The 27,284-nt window shown below is 37.1% G+C and overlaps 1 protein-coding gene across 2 annotated transcripts; it reads right to left on the bottom strand.

The window, feature by feature from the left end:
- Window positions 1–831: 831 nt before the first annotated feature.
- Window positions 832–27,058, bottom strand: rangrf (RAN guanine nucleotide release factor). 2 transcript variants are annotated; one of them, XM_081365789.1, is made up of 6 exons: window positions 26,920–27,058; window positions 26,599–26,677; window positions 24,280–24,396; window positions 15,741–15,903; window positions 1,930–2,024; window positions 832–1,740 (listed from the first exon to the last, which is right to left on the bottom strand). In XM_081365789.1, exons 2-6 carry the CDS (start codon window positions 26,661–26,663, stop codon window positions 1,629–1,631), a joined length of 552 nt encoding a protein of 183 aa, XP_081221915.1. In that variant the 5' UTR covers window positions 26,664–26,677; window positions 26,920–27,058; the 3' UTR covers window positions 832–1,628. The 2 variants fall into 2 exon arrangements, with proteins under 2 accessions (XP_081221915.1, XP_081221916.1); XM_081365790.1 differs by having other exon boundaries at window positions 26,913–26,950.
- Between the last annotated feature and the right edge of the window lie 226 nt (window positions 27,059–27,284).

The raw sequence follows: 27,284 nt of genomic DNA, 5'->3' as shown, positions 1-27,284 counted from the left end.
TTTGGACACATGCTGCTGTCCCGAGAATTTTAGGTTTATTTTGCTCCCCCCACCCACCTATACAATGGCAGCCTATGGGCACTGGAACAATCCTTCACAAAACGCATTAAACTTTCGTTTACAAAGAAGTGAAACTCACCGAGTGGTCAGGGGTGTTCACTGATATGCTCACACAAAAATCGCTGCAAAAGATGCTTTCCAACAGGTTTTATCGTAGTTTTTGTCCAACTCCATTGACTTGTATTGGACGAGCTGTGTGAGGTACGGTATTACTCCGCCGCTTCTTCTTCTGCTTCTTCTGTGTATTCAATGAAATGCCAGTGGTTTGCTTGCAATTGGCAAAGGTGCATTATCGCCACCAACTGGGCTGGAGTGTCTATTATTCAAGCTCTCAACGGAAGAATCTACGGGTGTGAGACGTGTGGAAAAATAGATCCAGTTTTACAACGAATGGTAAAACACCTGTTGGAAAGCATCTTTTGCAGCGATTTTTTTGTGAGCATATCAGTGAACATCCCTGACCACTCGGTGAGTTTCACTTCTTTGTAAACGAAAGTTTAATGCGTTTTATGAAGGATTGTTCCAGTGCACATAGGCTGCCATTGTGTAGGTGGGGGGGAAAGCGAAATAAACCTAAAATTCTCGGGACAGCAGCATGAGTCCAAATTTTAATCTTAACCGTTCTATTTCATCAGAAACGATCTGTAAACAGGGCTTTAAGTGTAAAATACCGAACTTGTCCTTTAAAAATGTCTGAATGTCATTATATTAATCAAACCATGAAAAGTGATATCAGCATGGAAATAATGCTAAATTTCTTTTCTTTTTTTTATGGTTAATCAACTGGACCCATGGTCATTTTAAACAGATTTATGAAGATGTTACACTTAAGCCACAATACATGCTGTTTTCATTTTGATCACTATACCTATTGGTTTATAATTCAAAACCTAACTTTTTGATTGTGCTATTTTTCTTTAAAATAAATGTCACAAGGTCTGACATTTTTGGTCAAAAGAAAAAAAAAGGGTAATTGTGTAAAGAGTGTTTTCACTCTTCTTAGAATGATAAGAAAGTTGATGAATGTGTGGAAGTGTCTAACATTTCAAAGTTAAGGAAAAACCTGAGTTAAGTTGATGAATGTGTGGAAGTGTCTTAAATTTCAGAGTTAAGGAAAAGTTTCAACACAGTTCCAGTAAAGTTGTTAAACATTAGTTTTGTGGTCAAGTTAGAGAGATGTCTGAATCAGCATACAAAAGACAATGATGACTGCAAACCTTTGATAATATTAAGAAAACTCAACAAAGAAATGCAGCTGAATGAATCAGCATAAATTTGCATTGAGTAATAAATGCTGGTTCTCAACTTGAGAAGGATTCACAAATGCACTTTATTTCTTATTAAGAATTGCATTTATTTTTACTTTTTAATAATTCAAGATTGTCAATTTATCTGCACAGCCTCATCTATAAATTAGACAAATGCTAAACCTTGCACTACAAGGAAAATATTTCATACGTTTTAACTCATTCAGTCATTGTAAATGCATAATTTTAAAATCTTCTGGAAAAAAAGTCTTTTGTAATGGAATTTAGACTTTCTTGTGATTAAACATATGTATGAAGAATCTATCCGAACACTCCAGGGTCAAGTAGACAGAAGGACTGCAGAACACCCTGGAAGTCCTGTAGGGTCCACGGTGTAGCTGCCACATTTCCAACGGCACTGCTGCTGAGGGGACTGGGACAGAAGATTTTAAATCAAACCTCACGATATTTGTTTTAAGATCCTGACTATATTTCATCTATGAACACCATGTGAATAAATGACTAATAATCATTTTTAATTTAAGACATGTAGGTAATCCTCCAGTGTATGGGGAAAATTTAAGAGTGGAGTGACTTTAACCTGTATGTTTAATTAACTCACTTGATGCAAACAGGATCGTTGAATGTCACTAAGATGTCAGTAGTGTACTGTGGCAAGCGGAACAAGCACAGGTGAATGTTCACAGTGTTCTTGGCCTGTGAAAAAATGTAATTCAAGCTGATAAAAGGCACAAATCTTAACATAAAAGAAATTACAGTCAGTGTAGCATTAGCAGTCATACAGTTGCTTAACTAAGGTTTTGCAATTCCAAGTCATGTCTAAAACTAAGGTTTCTCAGAACCCTAAGCTGCGTCCCAATTCGCATACTATGATCTGTCCTATTAGTATTCAAAATTACAATTAGTGTCCCAAATTGTAGTATGTTGAAATCAGTATTCCAAAGATACCAGGATCTACTATGCATCTAGTAGACCTGGTCTACTTTTTCCGGTTAGAATCTGAAGTGCAGATCCATGCACTCTAACGGCTAACGGTAGAGAGGTTTAGATGAAGGGGTTTGAGTGATTAATAATCAGTATCTAATGTGACAAAAAGATAACATTATCCACATTATATTTAATCTGCAACAGCATTATAGGCAAGGCAAGGCAAGTTTATTTATATAGCACATTTCATACACAATGGCAATTCAAAGTGCTTTACATAGAAGAAATAAAAATAATAAAAATAAATAAGAATAATTAAAACAGTTTAGAAAAATAAAATAAAATACAGTACAGTACAAACAGTCTGACGAACGGTGGCACAGTGCTCATTCAGTAAATGCATAGCTAAACAGAAGTGTTTTGAGTCTGGATTTGAATGTGACTACAGTAGGAGCACATCTGATCTCCTCTGGAAGCTGGTTCCAGCTGCGGCTGGCATAATAGCTAAAAGCGGACTCGCCATGCTTAGAGTGAACCCTTGGTATTTCTAGCTGATATGATCCCAATGATCTGAGTGATCTGTTGGGTTTATATTCAGTGAGCATATCTGCAATATATTGAGATCCTAGGCCACTGAATGATTTATATACCAATAATAATACTTTAAAATCAATCCTAAATTTAACTGGGAGCCAATGTAAAGACCTGAGGACTGGTGTGATATGTTCATATTTTCTGGTTCTGCTCAGAATCCTGGTGGCAGCGTTCTGTATGAGCTGCAACTGTCTTATGGTCTTTTTGGGAAGGCCAGTGAGGAGTCCATTACAATAATCCACCCTGCTGGTGATGAAAGCATGCACAAGTTTCTCTAAGTCTTGTCTGGAAACAAAGCATCTTATTCTTGCAATATTTTTCAGATGATAGTATGCTGATTTAGTTATTGCTTTGACATGACTACTGAAACTAAGGTCTGACTCTAGTGTCACACCGAGATTCCTCACTTGATGTTTAGTTGTTTGACCCCTAGAGTGAAGGTATGCGTTCACCTTGAGAACTTTATCTTTGTTTCCAAACACAATGACTTCAGTTTTGTCTTTGTTTAACTGAAGAAAGTTTTGACACATCCAACTGTTGACTTCGTCAGTGCATTGACACAGGGAGTCAATGGGGCTGTAGTCATCAGGCGATAGGGCTAAGTAGAGCTGTGTGTCGTCTGCATAGCTGTGGTAAGCAATTTGGTTCTTTCTCATTATTTGGCTCATTGGGAGCATATACAGGTTGAACAGGGGTGGTGCAAGAATTGAGCCTTGAGAGCATTGAGCATGTCATGGATGTCCACTCAGACTTATGGTCTCCTATACTCACATAATAACCTCTCCCATCTAAGTATGACCTGAACCATTTTAGGACTATCCCAGAAAGCCCCACCCAGTTTTCCAGCTTGTCAAGAAGTATGTTATGATCGACAGTGTCAAATGCAGCACTGAGGTCGAGTAGTACCAGCACTGATAATTTGCCTGAATCAGTATTTAAGCGAATATCGTTTATTATCTTTATGAGCGCTGTCTCTGTGCTGTGGTGCGGTCGGAAACCAGATTGAAAATTGTCAAAGGATCCATTCAAGCTCAAGAATTTGTTCAGCTGATTGAAGACAACTTTTTCAATGATCTTGCCTATGAAAGGAAGATTTGAGATCGGTCTATAGTTGCTTAATATGGTTTTATCCAGATTGCTCTTTTTCAGGAGGGGTTTGACAACTGCAGTTTTCAGGGAGTTTGGAAAACTCCCAGAGAGAAGTGAGGCATTTACCACTTCTAGAAGATCTGCTTCTAAACTGTTTAACACACTTTTGAAAAAAGATGTGGGAAGTGTGTCAAGGGCGCAGGTTGATGTTTTAAGGTGCTGTACGGTTTCTTCCAAAATTTTGCCATCAATTTCTTTGAAATCAGACATAGTAACTACTTTCTCAGGTGGTCTGATCTGTCTGACCACAGCGCAACTCAAGGATGTGCTGATCACCTTTCTGATATTATTTTCTCAGAGAAGAAAGAAGCAAACTCACTGCACTTGTTTTCTGAGAGCATTTAACTGGGAATCTGGCTTGGGGGGTTTGTCAGTCTATCTACAGTAGCAAAAAGAGTGTGTGTGTTGTTTAAATTGCTGTTTATAATATTTGAGAAGAAAGTCTGTCTAGCTTTGCCTAGTTCCATATTGAAAGCATGAAGGCTGTCTTTGTAGATGTTATAATGGACTACAAGTTTAGTCTTCTGCCACATGCGCTCTGCTTTTCTGCATTGTCTTTTCATATTTTGCACTGCTGTTGAGTTTTTCCAAGGTGCTTTTTGTCTGCCACTCTTCTTCGTGACTTTCACAGGAGCAATATCATCAATTACACTTTTAACTTTTGAGTTAAAAGAATCAAGGAGAAAATCAACAGAGTCTGCAGATATGCTTGGTGTTAAGGATATAGCCTTCATAAATAGTACACTAGTGTTCTCATTTAAGCATCTCTCTTGACAGACACAGATCTAGCTTCAATGGCAGGAGAGATCAATATATCAAAGAAAATACAGAAATGATCTGACAGTGCTACATCCTTAATAACAATTAGTGAAATGTTTAGACCCTTACTGATAAGTAAATCTAGAGTGTGTCCACGATTGTGTGTGGGTCCATGTACATGCTGAGTCAGATCAAAAGTTTTTAAAACAGTTTTGATTTCTTTTGCCATATTGTTTTCTGCACCATCTATGTTGATGTTAAAATCTCCAGCAATGGCAAAACAGTCAAACTCTGAGGTAATTGTTGATAATAGTTCTGTAAAGTCCTCAGCAAAGGCTGGAGAGTATTTTGGAGGCCTGTAAATAATGATAAGTAAAATGCGTGGAGCACCTTTTAACACAATACCCAGATATTCGAAAGAAGGGTAATTCCCAAATGATATTTGCTTACATTGATAGATATCTTCAAAAAGAGCAGCTAGACCCCCACCTCTCTCAACATCTCTGCAGACACTCATAAAAGTAAAGTTAGGAGGGGCTGCTTCATTGAGGATTGTTGCACTGCAGCTGTCTTCTAGCCAGGTTTCATTTAGAAGCATAAAATCCAGGTTGTTTGTGGTTATTAAGTCGTTGACTAGAAGTGATTTATTTTTAAGTGAACGAATGTTTAAAAGTGCTAACTTAACAGTCTTACTTTTTGTCCCCACATCAATCTTAGTTTGACGTGTAATAGGCACCAGATTAGTTGGGTTTGCTGTATGGCTATTGAAGGCCTTAGACTTTCTATCTTGTAATAGAACAGCAATAGAGAAAGATACAGGCACACTGGGTTCCCGCTTGTTCTGTAAACATTTGAGAAAGTTACTGTTATCATAGCGGGGACCCAACACACATCACTGAGAGCTGGTATCAGTTGTTTTTGGTTCATCTCGAGCAGATGGAGGAGGGTGTGGCAGAGGCTGAAGAGCTCTCACCGGAGGGGGAGGGCGAGCTGGGCCCGCAGGCTTTGGTGGTAGCGGTGCCTGTCGTTTTTTGGTTGGTATCTGGGGGCTTGCAGCAAAAGAGTGGGATAGTTTGGTTCCAGCAAACTGGAGAGAGGGAAAAAGTGTCTGGTGAGAGGGGCTGTTGCTCTGGTGTTATCGGAGGCTGTGATATGCTGTCCTGGCTTCCCTGGCTGTTTTCCAGGAAGTCGGATATGTTCTAATATGTCTGTCTGTGGTGAGCTCTGTGGGCAGGGCTCAGCTGAGATTGAGTCCGTGAGCAGAGGTTGTTGTGGCGAAGTGGTGTTATCATTGTCCTTGTGTGATATGTCAACCGCATGTCCATTTTGCTGCTGAAGTGAAGTCCCGTGGTCATATATAGTGTGTCCAGGTGTGTGTGTGCCATTCAGATTGGGTGGATTGGCACACACTGCAGAAGGATGATTGAGGGAGAGTAGATATTGTCCTTTAACACTCTTAAATCCAAGTTTGTTTGGGTGATGGCCATCCTGATGAAAAAGTTGTCTCTGACTCCAGAAAAGATTGAAATTGTCAATGAAGTTTACTCCTTTTATATTGCAGGTTTTTTGCAGCCATGTATTTAGCCCAAGCAACCGTGTAAACCTGTTTGTTCCTCTTGCTGGGAGTGGTCCACTGATGAATGTTTGAACTTTTAGTCTTTTAAGTGTTTCAAAAAGTTCATTGAAATCCTTCTTAAGGAGTTCTGACTGCTCTTTATAATATCATTCTTCCCCACATGAATGAGGAGTCCATTTGCAGTCTTATGTTTCATCAGTATGTTCTGAAGTTCCCTGTTTATATCAGAAGTTGTTGCTTGTGGAAGGCAGCACGTAGTTGTATCCCTGCCGCTAATGTTTCTGATTATGGAGTCCACCCCTATCAGAGTCCTGGGCTCGGCTGCGCTCTGAGCTGAGTGCCGCTGTCTGCTCGACCTTGAGCACCAGTTAGCATCAGTGTTAGCTACTGGCCCATTCAGTCTGTGTTCGATCACATTCATCACATTTGGGGATTCCTCATTTACATTCATAAGTACTTCAAATCTGTTCTCAAGATGTATAGGCAGTGGTAGGAGACCAGTGTTTGCAATCCTTGTCAGAGCTGTATCTGGGGTAGAGGATGCTACTGTGGCAATATGTGATGCTCGTGACAATCTGATGTCTCGAGTGCCTTTGGGTCTCGCTCCCTGTTTGTGCCATCGATTTGTAAGTCGATTGGCTTGTTTCTCTACCTGTCGAGGAGCACTAGTTTCATGGGACTCACCGGTATGCTGAGGGTGTCCATGACGAAGCTCTGTTGTGTGCTCCGTCTGGTTTGGTGGTCCCGTAAGCAGGGATTAAAGTGAAAAAAAATTCTTCTGACTGAAATTTTTTTTTAGGCCAAGTCATATTCCTTTACCTTTTTAAATAGTCGAGACCAATAGCGTTTTAAGGGGAGACGTTTTAAACCGCTTTAAAGGGATAGTTCAGGATTTTAGACATGAATCTCTATAGCTTTCCCATAAGCAGTGTGGTGCATTGACCATGACTTACCCCCGACAGCGTCCTGTGAGCCGAGCTCCGGTCCAGTTTTGGTCAAGATGAAATTAGTCCGGCAAGATTGCTGGGGTCACGGCAATAAAGCTTTTTTCTTCTCAAATCAATATGTGTTCAAAAGAGTGATATATTTGCGTCACTAAAACGTTGTCTATGGAGAGGTCAGACCTTGTAATGGCTTGGCACTATTTTCTCCCCTGTCATATCACTGCGCGCTGCCGCTACCTACAGGCAGCTGCGAGCTGCCCAGGCGCACACCACTTTTTCAGTTGTTCAGCAGTGTTTACAGCAGTGTTTACGTGCTCAGAACAGCTACACGAACGAGCTAACATAGCTACTCACCAAGAGCGATCAGTTTGTACAAGCTTTGTAGAAAATGGTGCGGACTTGTGACTATCCGGACTGTACAAACAAAGATGTGGCGCTTTCTCCTCACACATTTCAAAGATTTCCTGTGGCAGATGTTGCTCTGAGGCGACTTTGGCTCATTGCTCTGGGCTTCAAATATCCTTTTGGCTGTGTGTCGAAGTCAATGTTGTCATCGTCGCTGCTGTAGTCACTAGTCAGACATGTTATCGTTCTCTTTACGAGCTGTAAACAAAGTGACACTTGCGCGGCTCCCAGCTGGCTGTAGGTAGCGGCAGCGCGCAGTGATATGACGGGGAAGAAAATAGTGCCAAGCCATTACGAGGTCTGACCTCTCCATAGACAGCGGTTTTGTGCTGCAAATATATCACTCTTTTGAACACATATTGATTTGAGAAGAAAAAAGCTTTATTGCCGTGACCCCAGCAAACTTGCCGGACTAATTTCATCTTGACCAAAACTGGACCGGAGCTCGGCTCACAGGACGCTGTCGGGGGTAAGTCATGGTCAATGCACCACACTGCTTATGGGGAAGCTATAGAGATTCATGTCTAAAATCCTGAACTATCCCTTTAATATTGCCAGTAGGCGTATCAGTGAACAGTTGCAAAATCAAATGAATAAATAATAAACAGGTTTCTTCACCTAAGTTAGAGCTGCACGATTATGACAAAATTCATAATTGCCAATTATTCCCTTTGAATTGTAATTGTGATTTATTAATTATGATTATCAAAGTTTACATTTAATATAAACAAATTTTGTGTAAACATGTTTTAATTTGCCTATGTATATATATATATATATATATATATATATATATATATATATACATATACATATATACACACACACACATATATAGGCAAATTATAACACGTTTATACAAAATTTGTTAAAACACACAAGTACTTCCCCCCTTTACTTAACATAAATTGTAAGAATATGACTAATAGTAAAGACTAGTAGGCTACTAATAAATAAACATTATGCAAAAGCTATTAAATAGCAGTCCCAAACTAGTTTTTTGTTAATACACTGTTGGTATGAGCCACTACAGTCATTTAAAAATATAAAAAATAACACACAGTGAAAATAAAGTGGCATTTTGGGGTTAATATGGAAACGACAGTTACCATGGTGAATACACAATATTAACAATAACTGTTAATGAAACATGGAAACTGCTCCTGGTGAATAGAATGAAAATCATACCTGCATTAATTTACTTTTATTTTGTGTAATTTACAACGTACGCACGCGTTGCATGCTCGTAGTTTCTTTTGCACTTGATCAGTGAGGCGATACAGCGCGCAGTGTGCGCTACGAGAACAGGATAACAGCTGACAGGACAAAAGGGTCCGTTTTTCTGAGGTGAAAAACTTTATTTCAGCTTACACTTATGTCACTGCCTGCCTGGTAGTTCCTATTGTGCTGGGTTTTTTGAAGTAGTCATGATTCGCCTCTCATAACATAATATGCAAACACGCACGCAGAGTGGAGGAGCGGGGAGCAAGGATCACAGCGTAAATTTGGTCTAATTTCATATCGCATTTCAAAACTATACTGATATATTTTTATATCGATATATCGCCCAGCCCTACCTGCATTATAAGTGTGTCCATCCATGGTAACTGAAATAGTTCTACCTCAGCGCTCAGCTGTAGCCTGACATGCACTTTCCGTGAGCGGTAATTGAAAACCCGGAGTGAACCATGAGCGAAGTGATTACAGAGTGCTTAGAGTGGAGAGAGGAACGTGCTTTTGCGCCACTCCAGGCTTTGATCACATCCCCCTCAGCAGGGTGAATACACATCGTCTTTCCTTAATTTAAGACCTATTTAAACTAAAATTAAGACATTACACTATTTGAGAAATGAAAGCCTATTTACGGCCTTAAAATTATGAAAAGTGAATTTAAGACATGGAACCCTGCAATTAACGGAAATCCGTCGTAGCGACGGAGAACTTTAATCCCTGCGTAAGTAACTTTGTTTCAAGAACTGCAATCCTTTGTAAAAGTCTGTGGCAGTTGGTGCAGCAAGTAGATTCTTGAAACAGAAGAGGCATTTTCTCTTATCCTTGTAGGCAGTTGTGTTTTCCTTTCCCGGAATGTAAGCTGGTCGGGTAAAAGAATTCTGCGTTTTTGTAGTTATCCAAACGTTGTCGTATGAGCACTGTGCTGATTTGCTGGAATTAAAATTAGGTGATAAAATAAAAAAATAAAATATAAAAAAATAAAATATAAAAATATAAGAGATAAAATGTAAACGCGATAGAGCAAAGCGCGGAGCAGTAAGCAAGGGCGTCCGAACAGTAGCTGAACAGGAAGTCCTTTAACTTCCTATATATAAACTTTTATAAAGCTACATTTGGTCATTAACTTTTAAAAGCATAATTTTGCAAACACATGAGGAGAGTTCTCTGCATGTAAGAACCATGACTGGCAGATCAACGTGCTACTACATTTCTCTCTGATATGGTTGGAAATTAAATTAAACTGATTGTGGAAGATTTCAACTGTGACAAGATGATTGACGGCAGTTTGAACGGTGACAGGATGCACGTGACTAAGCAACAGAGTGGTCCGTAAAGGATGTACTGTAATTATGACGAAGTAGTCATAGGAACGTATTTTGAGCAGGGGGGCTGAGGGGGGTGCATAATAGGCATGGCGCAGAGCAAGAGAAGCAGAGCATAGCCACAGGAGTCACGTGACGAGAGTGATGTGCGATGACTGGACGATGGCAGAGGCAAAAGCTCAAGAGAACTTTTTGTTAATAAAAGTTGCATTTCTTCGTTTAAAGGGGTCCTATTATGCCCTTTCACAAAGTCTTAATTTTGTTTTTTGGGGTGTACTAGAATATGCTTTCATGTTTGATTGTTCAAAAACACACTATTTTTCACATATTTTACATTATTACAGCACCTCTCTGAACCTGGCATTCATATAGAACATTATACATTTCTATTATTCAAATCAGTTAAAGGGGACCTATTATGCAAAATTCACTTTTGTATGGTGTTTGGACATAAATGTGTGTTGGCAGTGTGTGTACACAACCACCCTACAGTGATAAAAATCCACTCACTCCTTTTTTTTTTTATCTCCATAAATCAAAAGCAGTCTCTTCAAACGACCCGTTTTCAGAATGTGGCTTTAGTGACATCACTAAAGCCACAGGCCCCGCCCACGAGTGTTGACTGACATACCGTTATAACTTAGACCCGCCCTGATCGAGTTCACTGTGAACTGTACACATCAGCCATTGCTGCAGCAATGCAATCACGAGAAGCGTCGAAGCATCTCCCAAGCGTTGAAGGTGTTGTAGCTGGATGTATTCATTCACATAGCTCTCTCTATTTACTCTTGAAATCTGCCAGCCACTGAAGACGAGGTGGATTCATTTTGTTTTCAAAGAAAATGCTCCCTCAACTCTACAGAAATTTATGTAAGTTACTTATGCACTTCTTATACTGTTTACTCAGCTCTAACAGTGATTTTCTGAAGAAAAACTGATGCTTCATCTTTTGTGTGACATACAGTAAACTTTATTAAACTCATCAGTATATTTTGTGTCATCATTCAGGCAATTAGATCGTCAGACGGAGTCCTACAGCAGGCTTGCATTAATAGTGTAGCAATGCCAAATAGGTTATAATCGTAATTAAACTAAACTATACCTTTTCCAACTCCATACAGCATATGTGACCCTGGACCACAAAACCAGTCTTATGTGTAATTTTTAAAAAATTGAGATTTATAAATCATCTGAAAGCTGAATACATAATCTTTCCATTGATGTATGGTTTGTTAGGATAGGACAATATTTGGCCGAGATACAACTATTTGAAGATCTGGAATCTGAGGGTGCAAAAAAATCTAAATATTGAGAAAATCGCCTTTGAAGTTGTCCATTTCTATTGGCGATAGTGCTGCATCCATTCACAAAAATAAATGTTTTATATATTTAAGGTGGAAAATGTACAAAATATCTTCATTGAACATGATCTTTACTTAATATCCTAATGATTTTTGGCATAAAAGTAAAATCTATAATATTGACCCATACAATGTTTTGTTGGCTATTGCCACAAATATACCCGTGCAACATAAGACTGGTTTTGTGATCCAGGGTCACATATATTCTCTGACTCTGTAGGCATTTTTATGGTCGAAATGAACACCATTACTGTGACTGTCTGTTTTATTATTATCATCTTCCCTGTTCTAGCTCTGATCGCAGGATTCGCGGCTGCTTAGGCTCCGCCCCCTGTGCCGTAAACCAGCAGCTCATTAGCATTTAAAGGAGAAGCACTAAAACAGTGCGTTTTTCACAGACCCAAAAAATTATGATTAAAACGTGCTGTAAATAAAATTCTGTTGGGTATTTTGAGCTAAAACTTCACATACACACTCTGGGGACATCAGATAATTATTTTACATCTTGTAAAAAGGGGCATAATAGGTCCCCTTTAAATGATTATTAGGCTGCGTAAATTAGGTCAGTCGGAACTGGGGACACTTACTATAACACCTGATGTACTCGTTACATCATAAGTAGAATGGCATCTACGCTAATGTTAGTCTTTCTGCTTATTCCGAGATTTACTGAAGTCAGCCGTATCCAGATCAGATGGTGGACCTGCGGCTCAACCCATCCACAACGCATCCCTGAAGTGCCAGCCTCATCAGCCCTTTGAAGGCCTCATCGACACTACAGCCATCGGCACTGATCCTCAACAAACTCGTCTCCATACCGGCATGATGACTCCGACCAGATGGAACTGGATAATATTCTGAATTTTCTGATCCAATCTGACTTCTGACCTGTAATGCTGCCTGAATCATAATCATACACTGTTCGCTCGTTGGCCAGATGAGAACTGGCCCCCGACTGAGCCTGGTTTCTCCCAAGGTTTTTTTCTCCATTCTGTCACCTGATGGAGTTTTGGTTCCTTGCCACTGTTGCCCTGGCTTTTGGCTTGCTTAGTTGGGGACATTTAATATTCAACAATATTAATAATAATGATCTGCCTTACTTAAGGAAGAAACTTACTAGAAAAAAACTTTGTTGTATTATTTTCATGTTATCACTGTGAAGCTGCTTTGATACAATCTGTATTGTAAAAAGAGCTATATAAATAAAGGTGACTTGACTTGAACTCATCATTAGTTCTGGTTTCGATGAAGCCCCTGATTGGTTAGCTGGCCAAGTGTGTTGTGATTGACACCACGTGTTCCGGAAATGTCACGCTCAGGTGTAAATATTAAGGATGGTGTTAATTCCAAACCATTTCAAGGCTTAAGAATGTTAAACAAGAGGATTGTGCAGAACTGATTTCCTGCACAGACTTTGCAAGCACAGATTTCACAAGATGTTTCAGAGTGGTATGTTTTTTTTTGGTAATTTTCTTATACATTTTAGATACGATGTTGGGTGGATTTTATTTAAATAAGCAACATTATGACTTCACAAAGCCCCCCCAAAAAAAACGTGTTGTAGTCCAAATTAGTCATTCGTTGTAGTTCTTAGAAAGTGCATTCTATTAACTAAAATATCTCTCTTTGCAGTGGAGCACTTTGAGCTTTGTAACCTTGCAGATCTTTTTTATGCTCAAAGTCAAGTCAAGTCATCTTCATTTATATAGTGCTTTTAACAATGCAGATTAATAAATAAAGTTATTTTCCAGCTAAAGTTAACGATCATTAGTTATTAACTTAGGGGCCGCTAACACGACACAGTTTTAACAGGAAACTCTACACAGACTTTAAACACGAAACCTGTGAGAACGCTGATGGCGTGCACATGCGTATTACGAGTTCAGTCTATTGGTATGCGCGTTTGAATATATGTGCGCAGGTTTGTAATTCCCAACAAACCAAGCCTTAAAAAACTACTTGTCTGGCATTAACATTTTTGATACAGAATTTTATCACTTCGGGCGGGGTAGATACGCGAACCGAATTTTCCCGACAACGATTTATCTGTTGAGTGGTAAAGGGATCCTCCATAAGGAGAAACTAGTTGGCACTTTAGTACCCCGCTATGACATCGGGTCCAGGCGCAGGACCTTCGTCAGATCTGGATACAGCCTGGATCCGGCAGGCTGTGGGAAAACCTCGGGATAAACAAAAACACTAAAATTAGCGTAGATGCCAATCTTCTTATGATGTAACGAGTACATCAGGATTTATGGGAAGTGTTCCCGGTTCCGGCTGACCTGATCTATGCAGCCTAACATTGAATTATAGAAGTCTATAGTGTGTTATGTTTATGCTAGGTCAAAGAGATGTGTTTTTAGTCTGGCTTTGAACTGACAGAGTGTGTCTGCTTCCCGGACAATGGTAGGAAGACTGTTCCAAAGTTTTGGTGCTAAATAGGAGAAGGATCTACCGCCAGCAGTCGATTTTGATATTCTAGGTATTATCATTTGGCCGGAATTTTGAGATCGCAATAGACGTGAAGGACTATAATGCGTTAAGAGCTCGCTCAAGTACTGCGGAGCTAAACCATTTAGTGCTTTGTAAGTAATCAGCAATATTTTAAAATTTATACGATGTTTAATAGGGAGCCAATGCAGTGTTGACAGAACAGGGCTAATATGGTCATACTTCCTGGTTCTGGTAAGAACTCGAGCTGCTGCGTTTTGGACCAGCTGTAGTTTGTTTATTAAGCGTGCAGGGCAACCACCCAGTAGAGAATTACAATAATCTAGCCTTGAGGTCATGAACGCATGAACTAATTGTTCCGCATTTGTCAATGAGAGCATATGTCGTAATTTAGATATATTTTTAAGATGGAAAAATGTGGTTTTACAGATACTAGACACGTGACTTTCAAATGAAAGATTGGTCAAACAGCAACATTACACACTAACAAAAGTTGAAGAAGCATAATAGGACCCCTTTAATAGAAGTGAATTTGTCTTTGTTTTATAGTTATAACTAAGAATTTGTTTTAAAGTAAGGGGACAATCCAAAGAGCTTTTATTTATTTGTAGCAAAGTGAGTATCATCCGTCATTTTGTTAATTAAAGTATGATGTGTTTAAATTTTCCATTGTGCTATTTAATTATTGATGTGTTTTCATTTATAATAATGAACCACCACTATAAGCATTTGTTTTTAAAGTAATGGGAAAATCCAAAGACCTTTCATTTATTTGCAATGCAGGTAATACCATATCATCAGTCTTATTCATTTTCTTAATAAAAGGTCTGTGTAACAAGCTATTTTTTTCAATAAGAATTATATTAATTTAACATTAAACATTCTTTTTGTTCCAAGAAAAGGAAAGATCTAATATTAAAAATCAAAATAAGTGCTACAGGTCTAGATTATCATTGACAAATATCTTTTCTTGTAAAATATCCGGTGTTATCGGTAACATCGGTGTTGTCACAAGGTTATTAATTAAATAAACACATAAACACAGGTAAAATGTATGTCTGTAGTCAAAGCACAAACTCCAAACACAACTGCAGGCTGCATGGCGACAGCACATAAAAATCAACTCGTAGACCTATCAGCCACAAGAAATATATCTCCAATTAAAAAATATATAGGCCTAATTATTCAGCTGGTAGGCCACCTCCTGGGCAAGTCTGCTTCATCCTCCGATAATTGATCCGCCAGCTCGAGGCTTGATCTTTTTTTATTTTGTTTGGGCTTCCCAAAAAATGTCAGAAATGCGTTTTTTGCGCCATTTGGACTGTTGTTGTTGTGTAAAACGCACAACCTTCACTCATGAGTGTGCGCTGTGATGTCATGAGACAATTGTCTCTTGTTTTCATTGTATCTTAGGCTACTTTAATGTTTCAAATGAATTTTACTGAATAGACGAATTAATAAAAAAATTTTTTTTTTTGTTAAAACATTTTACATTTATTTATTTTTAAATGTACTTTTTCTTCACAAAAACAGTGCACATTTTTAGGGCATAGTATAAGTAGGCAAATCGGGATGCAGCACTTGTTTTTGGCTAGATAGTTATGGTCATTTAGTGTTGTGTAGGACACAATAACATTTCCGCTAGAAATGCAAGTTAGTAATAGGAATTGTAAAAAGGATGACAGATGTACCTCCTCATTGAATTTAGAGATCAGCTGAGCTCCAGACAGCAGCCAGGCAGAGCTGCATTCCTGCATTGACAGCTCTGATAGGGAGAGCTGCTCCAGCCCTCTGACCTCCCAGGAGCCGTTCTCTACCGCTTTATTACTGGCAGCCACGTCCTCAAAGTGATACCTGTCACAATACAGACCAGAGAAATCATTTTTATCTATATCTAATAATTAAATTATGAATTAGGTGGAGATTTTTCGTGAGAAGTTCTCCTGTGTGTAAAAATACGAAATAATCCCTTTGTAGCATTTATTTTCCTGTTATCACTGTAATGCTACTTTGAAACAATCTGTTTCGTAAAAAGCACTATATAAATAAAGGTGACTTGACTTTACTAATGTTGATGGGGAAAATATCACATTCACACATGTAAATGGAAGAAATGTAAAACCACCTTTGTGAGAATAATTCAAAAAACAAAGTAGAAAGATGGAAAAGCTATGCTCCTCTACGACAAAATATTTACCATTTTAGTGGTGTCCTGATCTTTAATTCATGAGTAATGATAAATGAGTCCATTTCATTTCAAATTTTTTAGAAGTAAGTGGGGTGTGCCTTATGACATAGGAATGCTCCGTCTTGGATTGTAAATGTGCAAAATGTGCAATAAAAACTTTTAAAAGACAGTTTATAGACATTTCCATTTAAAATAACTTCAAACGAGTTACATTTTTATTTATCATTTCATATTTCTATTTGAATCTTTCTGTTCATCATAAAATCCTGATAAAAAAACATCCACACATTCCACATTTCAACCATTTTAGCTATTAATTATACTTGAGCACAAAATCAGCATATGAGAATGAGATCTGAAAGATCTTGTGACACTGAAGACTGGAGTAATGGAGCTTTATCTTGCCAAGAAAAAAACAAACATTTTAAAATATATTAAAATAGAAAGCAGTTCGTTGAATATTCCTGTTTTACTGCATTTTCTAATCAAATAAATGCAATCTTGGTGGGCATAAGAATGAAATATCATTAGTTTTCCCAAGGAGCAGAAAAGCCATAAATATAAATTAAATTAATGAATGTAAAAAAAAAAAAAAAAAAAAAAAAAACACTTTAGAAATTTGGTATTGAAACTTTAATTAGGTAGATTATCACAACGGCAGCCAATCATCAAATAAAAGCATATTTTATATAAAAAACACATTGTGATATTTAACCCAGGTTTCACAGACAAGTCAAGCCAAGTCCCAGACAAAGCTGTATTAACTGAAATCAACTTAAAATATGTCATGGTTGGCTATTGTTTTGTCTCAAAATGGACACCAGAAATGTGTTTTTTTTCTAAGGCACGTTTAAAAAAAGCTATTTAAATGTCCTTATTCAACTACATCCTAATCCTGGCTTAATCTAAGCCCTGCCTGTGAAACCAGGCCATTGTGACTGAATGCTAAACGCTCAATGCTAGTTGCTATCCCTGGATAGATACATTAGATTGTTTTACTTAATGCCATGTCAGCATCTAAGGCTATTTTCATGGCAAAAATTCAAGTACAAAAATACAAATATCATATAAATATAATAAAACCAAGCACACAAACACAAGTCTTTTTATTATAAAAAACGTTTTAAAGCTACAATATGTAATTTTTTTTCACCGCTAGGGGTCGCTAACCTCTTACAATAACAAAGGCGTAGGTTGATGACGCATAAGCGGAATTATGGAACTTGCCGTCATGCCTGAAGGATCTAATAATGTTTATGGATGAGTAAATACATTGATGTTTTTAACATGACTGTTGAATGAAGCAGGTCGCGATTGCTAATGAGAGACAGATATCAGCGCCACACGCGAGTCCCGTGGATATAAAGGAATGAGGACATTTAATTAATTCTAACTACCCACAGGTCAGTTTATTTGACGAATTAAACTTGTGAGGTAACGCAGCGCTGTTTCACTTGGTCTACACTATCACACTAAACTGCATTTGAGTGTGTTGAAAGTTATAATGTTCTTCTATGTGTTAGTTTATCTGTATGAGACTAGCAGTAAGCTAGATCAATATTAGAATAACATACTGATCATATTCTAACATTTCATCATGTTGAGCTATATAACATTGATTTGTTTTATGTACATTTGCAAACCCGTCTAATAAAGTGCATGCAGGAGCGGCATCCCTGTCAAGTCGAAGTTTGTCACGGACGTGGAGCTCTCGGCATCTCAAAAATGCCACGCTGATACCGATCCTCGTTTTAGTTCTCCTTTTGTCGCAAAGTCTGCTTGCCATGGTCCATAATGTTTGAATGAAACAACAACAGCATGAGCGTGCCACTAGACGTAACGCAGATGTCCACGTCTGTCGCCATGGTTACAATGGCAGTACGAGTGGAAATCAGGGATAAACCGGATATTACGTCATTGACAGGCGACAAGTGGGACAGAGCGACAGGGACGAGCCATTGTTATAAAATGTAAAAACATACATATAAAATTGGAATTTCTATATAAAAATCTTTGGGAACTTTTGGGATATTTTAAGTACACAACTACAGGAAATGTATCACACTGTGCAAGTGATATTTGGATATTTTATTACACAAATCGTACATATTGTAGCTTTAAATTAACATATGATAAAAAAATCCAAAACCTTTTCAGGCATAATCTTACTAAATAAGTCCTTAAAGCTCCAATATGTAGGAATTTTGTAATATAATTTCCAAAAATAACTTGCACAGTGTGATATATTTCCTCCAGTTGTGTACTTACAATATCTCAAAAGTCTCCAAAGATTTTTTATTTCAGAGAAATTCCGATTTTAAATAACTGGCCGTCCCGGAAAAAAAATGTCGCGCCTCAGTGACGCAATGTCCGCTCTATCCTTTTTTTCCGGTGTGGACCATGTGATAGGATATTTATGGAGCCCCTGAGGGGACCTGTGGAAAAAAAAAAAAAAAAAAAGACTTTCGCGTGGGCACGAGAAACTATCGCGTGCGCACGAGAAACTTTCGCGTGGGCACGAGAAACTTTCAGTTTGCGTTATAGCGTCATTAATACAAATGTGGAAATATGGATGATGTATATATCATTTATGTTGTTGTTTGACATGTTTTGAAGTGTATATTTTAGCAAAAATCTCAAGCAAGGTGCTATTAAAGACAAGACTTAGAAGCATATTTTAGTCACAATTCAAATAATTGTATTAACTTTGAATATGGGCCTACTTTTAATAAACTTTGTATTTGTATGTGTATTGATAAAAAATAAACAACAGGCTAATAATCTTCTGCTACTGAGATGAAGGAAACATTTTTTTAAAGAAGTAAAGTTCACAAGATTGCTATTTATCTTGATCAAACTGTTCCGTCATCAGCTCTTCCTCAGTTCCGCACTGCAGAATAAAATAGTCATCCTCTGCTGCAGTTGTACGGATTCTTAACGCATTTATTGCAACTACATTTTATCTTTTTCTCATCAAACAACCAGATTAACGAATGGTTCGACACAACCCGTACCGAAGAGCCTAGACAGGTCTTTCTTCTGTATAGATATACTGTATACAGGGTAAATGACGACTGTTGGCCTACCATGGTCGCCCTCGTCCAGTAAGTTTTAAATAATAATAATAATAATAATAATAATAAATTAAGATATAAATCAATATAATTCGTTGTAAATTAAATATTTTAAACAATAGCTACAAAAAGATAATAATTGACTGTATAGTCCTAACGTTCATGCATGAACTGTCATTCAGATTTACTGTCTAACAACCAGAGAACATCAGAGATATTAAAATACATACTCTTCTGAGTTTTATGATGTAGGCCTTTTTTTATTAAAATGTATCGGCCTATAATTTATATCTCAAGGATGCGCGCTTGTGCGTGGCGCACTCAGTCATGTTGAGAGGGAAACACGCATTATATTATTAGGCTAGTCTATTCAGAAATAGTGTAAAAGACCTGTAAATAAAATACAACATTAACATTATAAACACTATTAATAACATATAGGCTATGCGTATTTTACTTCCCCATAGCCAAATCCTTAAATGAATGGAATCAGAAAACAAGAAATGAAAAATAAGTAACCACTTATAATAATAATAATAATAATAATAATAATAAATGCATAGTAGTCTATAAAAATAGCCCATTGTTCCTTTTATTACAAACAACTTTTAGCCTATTTTAAACGCCAAGCCTAAACGAATTTATTTGAATCGAAACTGAAACTATACCGCAAAGTTGGGTTCGCGCATCTTTCGTTCGGTCCAAAGTTTAATACTGAACAGGAATTAATAATCATTTAACAATGAACCGGCTGTGATGTCAAGTTAATGCCCGAAGTGAACCGATGTTGTTAATAGCGCGATTCGCCGGCGCCATCACTTGAATTTGTTCCTCAGTTGGGGAAATAACTTAATACTTTATCGTTTCATACTCTGTCATTCGAAACAGTAAAATGTATATTTTTATTTGTGTACATTCAAAATGACTACAAAATGTCATGCCTTTGAAAAAGAAAGAAAACAACATGATGCGGACGTGTAGAACTTTATCCAAGAGCTGTTGTAAAGCCTATAAACAATCTGTTACAGTAATTTTCTATATCCAAAAGCTGCAACCATATTGTTAAAAGCGCTATATAAATGAGGTCGACTTGACTTGACCTGACTAGAAATCGAAAAAAGAATGATGACAAAGAAAGCTGATGACTGTTCAATGAACATTCTGCAAAACATTTTTGTGTTCACAGAAGAAAGTCTGAAAAAGCCAATGTTTTAAATTTATATAAAATATAAAAATATAAATTTTAGATAAAGGTTTGTTTTTTTATTCAAACTGCAATTAGTGTAATTGAATCAGTGTGTCTTTCGTTCAGTATAGTTTTTTTATTTAATATTTAAAGTAGAAAATTATAAAAGAGTTCCTTTTTCGTTTTATAAACAATATTTCTAAAACGTTTTTCGTTCTGAGGTAGAAAATTTAATAAACAGCTTGAATTGTTCGATTTCTAGTCAGGTCAAGTGAAGTCGCCTTCATTTATATAGCGCTTTTAACAATATGGTTGCAAGCAGCGTTTGTATATAATAGAAAATTACTGTAACAGATTGTTTATAGGCTATAGGCTTTACAACAGCTCTTGGATAAAGTTCTACACGTCCGCATCATGTTGTTTTCTTTCTTTTTCAAAGGCATGACATTTTGTATTCATTTTGAATGTACACAAATAAAAATATACATTTTACTGTTTCGAATGACAGAGTATGAAACGATAAAGTATTAAGTTATTTCCCCAACTGAGGAACAAATTCAAGTGATGGCGCCGGTGAATCGCGCTATTAACAACATCGGTTCACTTCGGGCATTAACTTGACATCACAGCCGGTTCATTATTAAATGATTATTAATTCCTGTTCAGTATTAAACTTTGGACCGAATGAAAGATGCGCAAACCCAACTTTGCGGTATAGTTTCAGTTTCGATTCAAATAAATTCGTTTAGGCTTGGCGTTTAAAATAGGCTAAAAGTTGTTTGTAATAAAGGGCACAATGGGCTATTTTTATAGACTACTATGCATTTATTATTATTATTATTATTATTATTATTATAAGTGGTTACTTATTTTTCATTTCTTGTTGTTTTCTGATTCCATTCATTTAAGGCTATGGGGAAGTAAAATACGCATAGCCTATATGTTATTAATAGAGTTTCTAATGTTAATGTTGTATTTTATTTACAGGTCTTTTACACTATTTCTGAATAGACTAGCCTAATAATATAATGCGTGTTTCCCTCTCAACATGACTGAGTGCGCCACTCACAAGCGCGCATCCTTGAGATATAAATTATAGGCCGATAAATTTTAATAAAAAAAGGCCTACATCATAAAACTCAGAAGAGTATGTATTTTAATATCTCTGATGTTCTCTGTTCTCTGGTTGTTAGACAGTAAGTCTGAAGGACAGTTCATGCATGAACGTTAGGACTATACAGTCAATTATTACCTTTTTGTAGCTATTGTTTAAAATATTTAATTTACAACGAATTATATTGATTTATATCTTAATTTATTATTATTATTATTATTATTATTTAAAACTTACTGGACGAGGGCGACCATGGTAGACCAACAGTCGTCATTTACCCTGTATACAGTATATCTATACAGAAGAAAGACCTGTCTAGGCTCTTCGGTACGGGTTGTGTCGAACCATTCGTTAATCTGGTTGTTTGATGAGAAAAAGATGAAATGTAGTTGCAATAAATGCGTTAAGAATCCGTACAACTGCAGCAGAGGATGACTATTTTATTCTGCAGTGCGGAACTGAGGAAGAGCTGATGACGGAACAGTTTGATCAAGATAAATAGAAATCTTGTGAACTTTACTTCTTTAAAAAAATGTTTCCTTCATCTCAGTAGCAGAAGATTATTAGCCTGTTGTTTATTTTTTATCAATACACATACAAATACAAAGTTTATTAAAAAGGCCTATATTCAAAGTTAATACAATAATTTGAATTGTGACTAAAATATGCTTCTAAGTCTTGTCTTTAATAGCACCTTGCTTGAGATTTTTGCTAAAATATACACTTCAAAACATGTCAAACAACAACATAAATGATATATACATCATCCATATTTCCACATTTGTATTAATGACGCTATAACGCAAACCGAAAGTTTCTCGTGCGCACGCGAAAGTTTCTCGTGCGCACGCGATAGTTTCTCGTGCCCACGCGAAAGTTTCTCGTGCACACGCGAAAGTTTCTCGTGCCCACGCGAAAGTTTCTCGTGCGCACGCGAAAGTTTCTCGTGCCCACGCGAAAGTTTCTCGTGCGCACGCGAAAGTCCTATTTTTTATTTTTTTTTTCACAGGTCCCCTCAGGGGCTCCGTAGATATTCCACCACACCAGTTTTTTTTCTTTTTTTTTTCTCAACTTTATTGAGTTTTTTTTTCTTATCACAATAAACAATAAAGACGTTTGACAAAGAATAAAAAAAGAAAATAAAAAATATGACCCACCACACCGGAATATCGCATGGTCAAATGCGGAAGTGGTGGGTAAAGCGTTATAGCCATAGACTGTATGGTTATAGCTGTTATGGATCACAAACTCTTTGGCGAGTATTGAAGTGCCAACAAAACGAAAGCGTCCATATTCTGATACACGCAGACTGTGTGACAAACGGAGGAATAAAACCCGGATAAATATCGGCAGGCGTTTTCGAGATGGAGAGAGCTGCGCGACTATCTTGGACTTGACAGAGACTCTCTCGCGAGTGTATTGAGACAGGTAAGACATGCAACTGTCAATAATAATAGCACTTATAAACAAAGTTATATTGCTCTTTGTACTTTGGTAAGGCTTTTTATCACGTGTGGTGACCGAGATTATGGCAGTACAATTAAATACAATCGGATATGATGTTAAAAAAATATATTTAGTCATTACTTGCAAATGTACGTTAAACAACACGGCATTAACCATAAAAACGTAAAACTGCACAACATTAACCAAACAAATCATTTGACAAATAGCTGTATGTTGTAACGGGATAATATAGCATAACATTTCACGTTCCTTGCAGTTCATTAATTATGATGACATAAAATAATACGATCAGACATACAGGTAATACAAAAACGAATAAATTACCTCATCCGTGATCATGATTCATTAATTCCATGTAGATATATCGCTAGATGGTGAAAACGCATTAAAAACGACATCTCCCATCGTCTCCTCCTTCATAGCGTCATCAAGCTTCGCTTTTGTTATTGTTGGAAACTGCGCCCTCTTGTGGTCAAATACCAAAGTCGCATACTGGAGCTTTAAGTGAAATAATTTAATAAAAGAGCATTCTACCTGTATTAAACCCAGGACAGTCCAATAAAATATGTTTAACAGAGAGGTGAATCTTACAAAACATGCATAGAGTTGGGTCTTCACCTTTAAGCAAAAAAGCATGAGTCAAGCTTGTATGATGACCTATATGACATCTGGTGAATACCACTTGATCAGATCTAGTTTTAAGAGTGATTAAAATTATGTTTGGCTATCCCTGGAAGTGCAGCAGCTGCACTACAGAAAGCTGACTGAAACGCTAAAGTAAATAGTCGTTGCTATGGAAATGATACACCGTACTCAAGTAGCATTGGTGTAAACTGACAGGTCACACCCTGTCCACAATGGACGCGAACGGCACATCAAAAGCACATTGAACCCACTAAGTCACCATCAGTTAGTACGGATACTACGTTCTGTTTCTGACACACTCGATCTACGCGCTTGAGCTACCAACAACAGACAACAAATTAATTTGGAACGTTTACTTTAATGTGTTCGAAGGACGCGTGTAGAGTGTAGAGACAGTGTTGCAGCAATTTTGATTTGATAAAAAAAAAAAAAAAAAAAAAAAAAATCTGTGGTGGAAAACATTGTGGCACCAAGGTAGTCTACTAAGAAAGGGGCCCTTGGGTTTGCTATAACACCAGGGTCCTATGTGTTTTATATCCAAGCCTGTACATGTTACCTGGCTGCTTCAGCATCCTGCACTTGGCTTTGGTACTCCAGCAGTTCAATGATGATACTCTGATCTGTCTGAGAGTGAGCAAACACTTCTTGATTATCAGGGATCTGCCTCAGTTCACTGCAGACAGTAGGAAAGAGAATGATGGGCTTTTACTATACAAATTCAACTCAAGCTTAAACTCACAACATGCAAACCCACGAGTGGTTGTAAAAAGATGGCAGCAACCGCAATGTGATAATAATCAGACTTTTTTTTTATATGAATGATCCCATAAATCCTGATGTACTCGTTACATCATAAGAAGAATGGCATCTACGCAAATGTCTTTGTTTATCCCAAGGTTTTCCCGCAGCCTGCCGGATCCAGGCCGTATCCAGATCTGATGAAGGACCTTCGCCTGGACCCGATCCAACGCAGTGCTGAAGTGCCAACTAGTCTCTCCCTATGGAGGATCCCTTTACCACTCTACAGATAAAGCGTTGTCTGGAAAATTCGTTTCGCGTACCTACCCCAAATTGATAAAATAAAATAAAATTCTGTATCAAAAATTATAAGGAAACGCCAGCCCAGTACTTTGTTTAGGCTTGGTCTGTAGGGAATTCCAAACCTGCGCACATATATTCAAACGCACATAACTATAGAACCAATTCTTAATGCGCATGTGACTGCCATCAGCGTTTCTCACAGGTTCGTGTTTAAAGTCTGTGTAGAGAGAATGGTGTCGTCTTAGCGGCCCCTAATTTAATAACAAATGATCATTGCGACGGAAGCGAATCAATCAAAACTAACTTTAGCTGGAAAATAACTTTATTAAAGAACCGCTATAAAGCCAAAATATCTCTGTTACCTTAAATTATACGTTTATCTCTGTAAAGCTGCTTTGAAACAATCTACATTGTTAAAGCGCTATATAAATGAAGATGACTTGACTTGACTTGACAAACAACCATTTTTTTTTCACGAAATAATATAGTTAATTTAACACTACTCATCTGTGGGCTGTTTGCTGTTGCAAAGCAGCTGACGTATTACAGTTTTTCTCAATTGCTAAAACACAGTTCATGAAACAATTTACCATTTTCTCACAACTATAAACACAATCTCAGAACTACACACCAACTTGTGCAAACCTCAAACTGTTGCATCAAAATCAAATGTTTAAGTCAAAAACATATTCTGTTTTGTCAGAATCAAACTTTGGCCTCAGATGACATACAAAACCTAACAAATACACAGATTATCTTTCTGCCCAGTGAACACTGGTGAGATTGATTCACATTACTGCAACAAAAACCTCTTCTTGCGAATTATTTTACAGCTCATTGTACAGAATACAACGTAAATGAAAGAGTGCAGATACGGTAAAATAAAACAAGGAGCTTTAGGAAAAGTTCATTTTCATTACACTACTTTCAAATTATCTTACAGTTGATGAAAAGCAAAAAGAAAAGTTCAAATACCAAAGAAGTAAATATATACTCGGTATTCAACAATATAGTATACTGTCAATTATAGTACAGTAAATAAATAAATAAATAAATAAATACTTTCAGCATCCTCTGCACCTTCGGTCAAATTTCTTAAAAGTACTATAGCAGTTTCTTGGTCTTTCTCTACTTCAAATAAATTGGCTATAAATAAATTTGACAATCACGAGTTTGGAGGGTGTAATTGTGCTACATTTTTCTGAATATAGAATAGGGAAAGTTCCCTCATATTCGTACACAAGGTACCGTTACTGTGTACTGTACTTTTACTGTATGAGTAAGTAGTATAAAGACCCTGCAGATGATTCTTTCAGCTCTCTCTCGCCCCAGTGTTAGGATGCAAAAGCACATATTTATACATGATTAAAAATGAAGTAGCAAACTGATGGCACACTAATCAGAATCTCAGGATAATATAAATAGGAGCACAGGTGATTAATAATGTTTAGGCTACTCGTGGATAAATGTGTGCTATTTGTGAGTTTACATTGTGATGTTTGAGTTAATTATAGTATGTGTTTTATGAATGAGAACATGGTTAAACCTGTGTAAAATGAGGGCATTTTAGTGTAACGTTAGAGCTTTGCACAAATCATTCAGAATATTAGGCTATAGAATATTAGTGAAATGTGTTAAACGTTTTGAGAAATGGTTCTTTGTTTTGAGAAATGAAAGAATGGTTTGGCAGTTGTGCCAACTGAATCAGTGTGTTAGCAATCGAGAAAAAAATAATATCGAATTGACGTTCTGTGACATGTGTACGCTGACTTTGGAAATACACTAACTTAGTTAGATTTCTACGTCCCTGAAACATGCTGTTTTTTATAATTACCTAATATCCTTGGCATTTAGGGGAATAACAGCTGATAAAGCACCGCCAAACAGAGTCCGAGCCATAGATGTGCTCGCCACTGCAATGATAAAGCCATTTATGTACAACATACGACAACATTTCAAAGAAAACTATAGCTTACTGTACGATTATCAATGTGCTGTCAATAAAACAACATCTTCAAAAACCTCAACATAACGTCAACATTTTAACTGAACACATCGTAATTACATTACAAAGGTATATAGACATATGACGTCAACTTAATAAACTTAGGCCATATTAATACTTTCACATAAATACAACAGACTCACGACTGACCAGCCAATATGACTTCCCGTCTACATCAGCTGGTACCGGATGTGATGTGAATTGAGAAGATCAAGCTTGCCCTCTAGTGGTGTATAACAAATTATCAACTTGAAGTGATGGAACACTAGCCCAGAAATCTAGACGCACCCTAGCTATGGAGATAGAATTGTGTCTTTATTACATGCGAGAAAATAAATGATCTGAGAGAAAAAAAAAAAGTTATCACACTGATAGCAAAAAAGCATTTCGTGAGAGAAAAAAAAATATTTGAAAGAAAAAGTTTTCATACCAATAGCAAAAAATAATAATATTTGAGACTAAAAAAAGTTTTGAGAGAAAGTATTTTCTCATAGAACATAAAAAAAATATTTCTG

The sequence above is a fragment of the Scardinius erythrophthalmus genome, assembly GCF_964197995.2.
Source record: "Scardinius erythrophthalmus genome assembly, chromosome: 5".
Lineage (NCBI taxonomy): Eukaryota > Metazoa > Chordata > Actinopteri > Cypriniformes > Leuciscidae > Scardinius > Scardinius erythrophthalmus.
The sequence above is the reverse complement of the archived record's forward strand: the minus strand, read 5'-3'. Positions and strand labels throughout refer to the sequence as shown.

Excerpts from the sequence above, each read along its gene's own strand:
- rangrf (XM_081365789.1), bottom strand. The coding sequence starts at position 26,663 with ATGGCTCGGACTCTGTTTGGCGGTGCTTTATCAGCTGTTATTCCCCTA. Across the intron at positions 15,904-24,279 it reads CAGGATGCTGAAGCAGCCAG|GTATCACTTTGAGGACGTGG; the intron begins GTAACATGTACA and ends GTATTGTGACAG. Across the intron at positions 1,741-1,929 it reads AACGATCCTGTTTGCATCAA|TCCCCTCAGCAGCAGTGCCG; the intron begins GTGAGTTAATTA and ends CTTCTGTCCCAG.